The sequence below is a fragment of the Acanthaster planci genome, linkage group LG15 (assembly GCF_054643075.1).
Source record: "Acanthaster planci isolate LZ-2023a linkage group LG15, COTS_SCS, whole genome shotgun sequence".
Lineage (NCBI taxonomy): Eukaryota > Metazoa > Echinodermata > Asteroidea > Valvatida > Acanthasteridae > Acanthaster > Acanthaster planci.
In genome coordinates, this window is record NC_141791.1 from 13,912,076 (window position 1) to 13,917,884 (window position 5,809).

Below are 5,809 nucleotides of genomic sequence, written 5' to 3' on the forward strand. Positions count from 1 at the left end.
ATGTACTGAATCAAGATGTGATTGGCTGCAGAAGTTGTAATGCATATAGCTGTCGGCCAGGTGTGCATAATTAATGCAATTCTCTTGGAAGTCTTTCACTTTCAAAGCTGTCAGCTGCAGATAGCACACTTGTCGCTTGCATTTGATGCAATTTAATTGTCACTTGGCAAATTGGGAAATGGACTTTCACTTTCAGTGAGTGTAGAAATTGAGACCTCTGGCATGTAACTGGGGCCTAAAACACCTATGCAAGGTAATGGTGTTTAGGAAATTGATCTTTTTTTATTGTTGGAACTTAAAATTATTATAACATTCGTTTGGAAATTATGTGGCCATTTTTAGAGGCTACCCAAGTTTTCTGTTCAATTTTATTTATTTTCAGCAAACACTTTGGTTGTCTTACTTTGAACTTTACTGATGTTAAAGGACGATCCACCTACTGTGGAAATAATTCAACTTAACCTTTGTCCCATTTGACCTTAAACCTAAGCACCCATGCCGTTATGTAATCATAGATCAGGCCAGTGAAACAATGCTACAACTCCAACTACAGTAGTACTGCAAACACACTGGCTTATTTTTTCCATCAGCTTTAAAGTTCTTCAGAACACTCTGAAATTTGCATGTTACATCAATGGTACAAACTGTGTACTTTACTTATGGAGAAGATACTTAATGAGCTGTTTTCCAAGCTTGTTTTCTGGACCTGACAAGTGTTGTGACAGTATATTTTGTTAAGATGAATCGAATTCAATCCAACTGTTACAGTATTTACACGGGACCATGGCACACCATGCTCCCTGTTACAAAAATATGTGGCATCAGATCCAGCAGTTTTTTGTAGAAAAAAATTGCCCTAGTGTGGGTTATTTTTATGAATAGTAATCATTGATACATGTACATTCTAGTTTGTAGATGTATAGTTTACTTTAGTAATACACTGATCCTCTGGGATTATTTCCTGGAGTTTGGTTCTGTACAGTGACTAAAGTTAATACAGATTTTTTTAAGAAATGACCTTGAATGGTGATGTTAATACCTGAACACTTTTGTGTTTGAATATTGCAAATCTCGTATGAAATATATTTTTTCAACTCAAATTAACAGAAATAAATTTTACCAGATGACACCACTGTATGTGTTTCATTGTAATTCATTGCCTTGTGTCTCCAATCCATAGACAACTGACTTGGCCAGTGAAAGCCAAGATTCTTTAAAATGATTTCAATTTGGTTTGAAAACATAACGTCACATACCTACAATATGATTTAGAGGCAAGTTGATCCACAAATATGTGAAGCATAGCATTGGTTTTTTGGTTTTTGGCAGATGATTTTCAACAAAGGAAACACGAAGAAACCAGATTGGAATCATTCAGGTAGGTAACTTTTCTCAGTCTCTTACAATGTCTTTTAATAAAGGTACTAAAACATTTTCTGCCTATTTCTCCTGACTTGGTTAAGTAAACCACTATTTATGGCTGGAATACTTGGTCTCTATAACTTTCCTGAAAATTAAGACAAAATATTGTTCATGTAAAGCGATGGCTATCTTTTCCCTAATAAGTATATTGCGACTTACATTTGAATACAATCTGGTACACGAACAAAACAACTGGTCTGCAATTGTTATTACCTCATAATTCGGGGCAAGCTTTTACTTAGTTACATAAGAGACGCCTTGCATCAGTACACAGTTCTCAATGGATAAGAAGGGCACAAAGGAACCAGTCCATCCTAGACATGGTCATTGCTACGTAAAAGCTTGCCCCAAATTATGTGGTATAGCAACAGTGTCTGAAGAATTCAAATTGTTATGTTCACATGTACCAGATTTTGTTTAAATTTAAGTCGCAAAAGGCTTATTAGCTCAGAGTGACCTTTGACCTTCTAAGGTCACACAAACCCCATACGTTTCTTGACTTCACTGAAAGTCTCGTCAGCCACCTCACTAGCCCTCTCAGCTCCCTTCCTCAAGATGCTGTCTATGTACTCTGGATTTCTCCTCAACTCAAATATTTTCTCTCGTATCGGTGCAAGCTTTGCATTCACAGCCTCGGCTAAGATCAGTTTGTACTCTCCTGTCTCTACTCCCATATTCTGTTCACATATTTCCTCTGGGGATGACTCCTGTACGGCAGCATGAATCGCGACAAGATTGGACACCCCCGGTCGGTTGTCGGGGTCAAAGGTCACAGCGCCCGTAAAATCCGTCACAGCTTTCTTGAACTTCTCTTGAATTTCTTCGTAAGAGTCGGTAAGTTCAATGCGGCCCCTCCGGTCTGGTTCAGACTTGCTCATTTTCACGCTGGGATTTCGTAAACTCTTCACCTTGCTAATTTCCCCTATGTGTAGAAACAGGAGCATATTTCAGGTATCAGCACGAGGCAAGGGGAGAAGGGAGCAAGGACAGTAAGAGCTGGGGGCACATCACAAGAACATAACATAGATATATGCCATCTTGATGGATGTGGTTTGGGGCCAGCTGCTCAGGGGGGGGAGGTGGCTGTCTGAAACAAGCAATCACTGAATTCTTCTCCAGAAACTGTTTTACTGTCTGGTGACAATGAGAAGGCTACAGTAAGAAAGAATTCCACTGTCATTTGGCTCAATTTTTAAATAAGAAAGCCTCTTAGTGTGTAGCCTGTGATATGCTACTACTGAAGGCACATGATTCCAAGAAGTTCAGGAACTCACCAGCGATGGCTTCAGGGATGGAGAAGAAAGAACCAAAGTTGTTGTTGAATATCCTCGCCAGATCTTGGGCTAGCTCCAGATGGGGGTACTGGTCTTCCCCGACCGGAACGTGAGTCGTTCTAAAATAAAATGAGGCACGAAACATTATCAGAAAAACAAAGTGTCTCCTATCCTAAAACTGTTTACGCACGAACCACTTCCTTCAGTGCTAATGTTGTTGAAACAGGCGAGTAAGTTTGGCGGTGAACTTTTTCCTTACTTGTACAGGAGAATATCAGCACTTTGGAGAACCGGATAGGTGTAGAGTCCAACACACTCTTTCTTCTTGTCACCACCAGATTTCGACTTTGGGGGCAAAAAGGAACAAAAGATAGTCATTTAGAGAGTGAAAGACTGAAGTGCTTGTCAAAGTGAGTAGTGTTCAATAAGTGCTTAAGAATCAGGAAAAACGTTGACAGTCTGCTGAGGGAGTCAGGTTGGCATAGTACTTCTTTCCTCGCCTTCCACCTCTGTGGTCCCGGGTTCGATTCCTGGCCTGGTCCACATGTGGGTTGGGTTTTCAGTCCCTACCTGATTCCGTGGGTTTTACCCAGAATATTCCTCTGGGGTTTTCCTCCCACCTCTAAAACTGTAACTGCTTCTCATTGTCTCCACTCTACAGGTTTCTTCAGGCTTGTGAGCTGCAGTGATTGGGGTGCTTTTGAGGAATCCTTGGTGTCATTACCAGAAATGATTAATACTACTAATAATAAAAAAAAAAAACGACTTAGGTCAAGATTCTGCTGGTAAGAATGCTTGTCCATCTGGTAAAACGTCCCTTACCTTCCACTGGGGAAATTGTCCAAGTCGGGCAAGTGTGGTTTTACAGCCCAAGACCCATGCTAGCTCTGCATGCTGATGTACCTACAGTTGGGGAAAAAAAAACCCAAATACATCTGATCAAATTACGGTAGACGAAGCTGGAAAATTATTTTAACACAACATTATTGACATGTATTCTTGGCCATACTTTATCACATTAAACTTTCAGTGAATTAAAAATCCAGATAATAATGACTTTAAAAGTTTTACTTATTTTCAATTAAGGGATGCGCTTTTAGAGAAAAATTTTAGCAGGATGCACGTACAGATTTCAAAACGTTGAATTTAAAAATGCTGGTTTTGTTCTGAACAAATGTAATGTTATATTCACTTGCCCACTTATCTTAAGGAGTTTCATACACGGACATCATTTGACACCCCTCATGGCACAATCCCGATGAGACTGGTCTGAAACATTTGAAAGTTTTCCAAGTCAATGTTTCCATATTGTCCCTGTTAAATTTGACTCTTAAGGACACGTTATTGCTTTCTGAGGGCTGATATACACCACTGTAGAGAATGATTAGTGATGCCCGTCTTACAAACTTTTCCCCATTTATCTCTAACACTCTAACCACTAACGCTAGATTGTTGGAATAGAATGCTTCTCTCCGGATCAATACCGCATGCCAAAAGCACAGCCACACAATCTCGGATGCTCTGCCTGAGTACATCAGGCTCTTGTGGTAGGGTAATGGAGTGCAGGTCGACGATGCTGAATATCAACTTGTTGTCAGGGTCATTCTGCAGTTGGACCCAGTTTTGGAGGGCCCCAAAGTAGTTGCCCAGATGCGGGATACCAGTCGGCTGGATCGCTGAAAAGATTCTTCTCTTACTCATGTTGACGCACTGTTATGTTGAACATAAAGATAAACAGCATTCCCATAAATAAGCATGTCCCACAATGCAATGAAAACTAACAGAGGTATACAACTTTAATTTAAAAAAGCTTTTGATCAGGTTTTGGTCAAATTTTGTCGAGCAAATTTATTTATAAAAAATAAATGTCCTTTGCATTGAATGTGACCTCTTGCAGCAATTGGCCATGTTGGCAGAATGGTATGGGGTTCCACCCCTAGAACTAGGCCTACCTATCATGTTTAAAAGGTGAACTGTAGAATCCGAGTTACTCGGACTACAGTCGATCCATGTAGATTTTCAAGGGCAACATTTCTACGTGCAAAGTAAGTTTCAGCAAAACTTAGGCCCCAGTTTATTCACGCTAGCTTTTTTAGTTGGTTCATTCTACTGTAACCTCCAGGGTTTGTTGGATTCACTTAGGCCTACCTACCTAATACAAGTTCAGCACCACCTAGGTTACAAGTTGCCAAGATTCAACAGGGAAAATCTTTAGCTTTGTGATGTGCTTTTAAAGAACTCAGTTGAAATTATTGCGATGTTTTATTGAAGGTTTTGGGCCGATAACCACAATCTGAAAATAGCTTCAAAATGACGTCATCACCATGATCACTGCTTGATATGAAGGGATATCGGATACAGGCGTAGTAGTGTGGGTCAGTCCATAGGTCAAAGGGTGAAGTCGCTGCATGCATGGATTGTGTGGTTATAGGTCTCTACCGGCTCGTAGCTCAAGACAACGTCCTTATCATTCTAACCTTCATGGAAGCTGTTCCACAATATGCTCTCTTACTTAGCGCACAGAGCATGGACTGGTATGACTTGAATCGCCTTAATAATGATCGCCGCATTTTTCCGCATGGCATACACATCAAGAGTTCCAATCTTGAAGTTTGCATTAGCGCCCTCAATAGTTAAACGCGATGAGAGTTGATTCCACTTTTTTCCCTGTTATTTATAAATAGCGCCCTCTATGTCAAATATACGTCAATTTTTGGGCCCTTTTCCAAAACTCGACTTGGGCTCCGTTTCAGGCTTCGTTCACAAAACCAATCCCCGATTGTGGGCCTGAAGCGTTTAAATTAAATTGGATTACTGTAATTTCTGAATCTCTTGCATCATATTTGATATTTTGTGGCACTATTAAACTAATTACTGCGCTTACAGCTTCAAAGTCAGCTAGTTCAAAAACAGTTGAAGCCTGAGACGGAGCCGAAGTTGAGTATTGGAAAACGGCCTTGTTCTCCATATGCCCTTCGTTTTGTTTTCATCTTTCAATCCCTAAATTTCCCCAGAGCAATTATTGCATCACTTCTGCCCTTTGAACTGAAAGATTTCTCAACTTAAACCAGTTTATGCACATCTCAGTAAAAGGTCTACAACAAAAGTCAAAA

The 5,809-nt window shown here is 40.1% G+C and overlaps 1 protein-coding gene across 4 annotated transcripts; it reads right to left on the reverse strand.

Annotated features, from left to right (window-relative positions):
* Nucleotides 1–354: 354 nt before the first annotated feature.
* wars2 (tryptophanyl tRNA synthetase 2, mitochondrial) lies at nt 355–5,332 on the reverse strand. 4 transcript variants are annotated; one of them, XM_087146914.1, is made up of 6 exons: nt 5,174–5,332; nt 4,181–4,406; nt 3,519–3,599; nt 2,956–3,041; nt 2,697–2,815; nt 355–2,344 (listed from the first exon to the last, which is right to left on the reverse strand). In XM_087146914.1, exons 2-6 carry the CDS (start codon nt 4,229–4,231, stop codon nt 1,896–1,898), a joined length of 786 nt encoding a protein of 261 aa, XP_087003040.1. In that variant the 5' UTR covers nt 4,232–4,406; nt 5,174–5,332; the 3' UTR covers nt 355–1,895. The 4 variants fall into 4 exon arrangements, with proteins under 4 accessions (XP_087003040.1, XP_022089855.2, XP_022089856.2 ...); XM_022234163.2 differs by having other exon boundaries at nt 4,140–4,406; XM_022234164.2 differs by lacking the exon at nt 5,174–5,332 and adding an exon at nt 5,020–5,167 and having other exon boundaries at nt 4,140–4,406.
* Between the last annotated feature and the right edge of the window lie 477 nt (nt 5,333–5,809).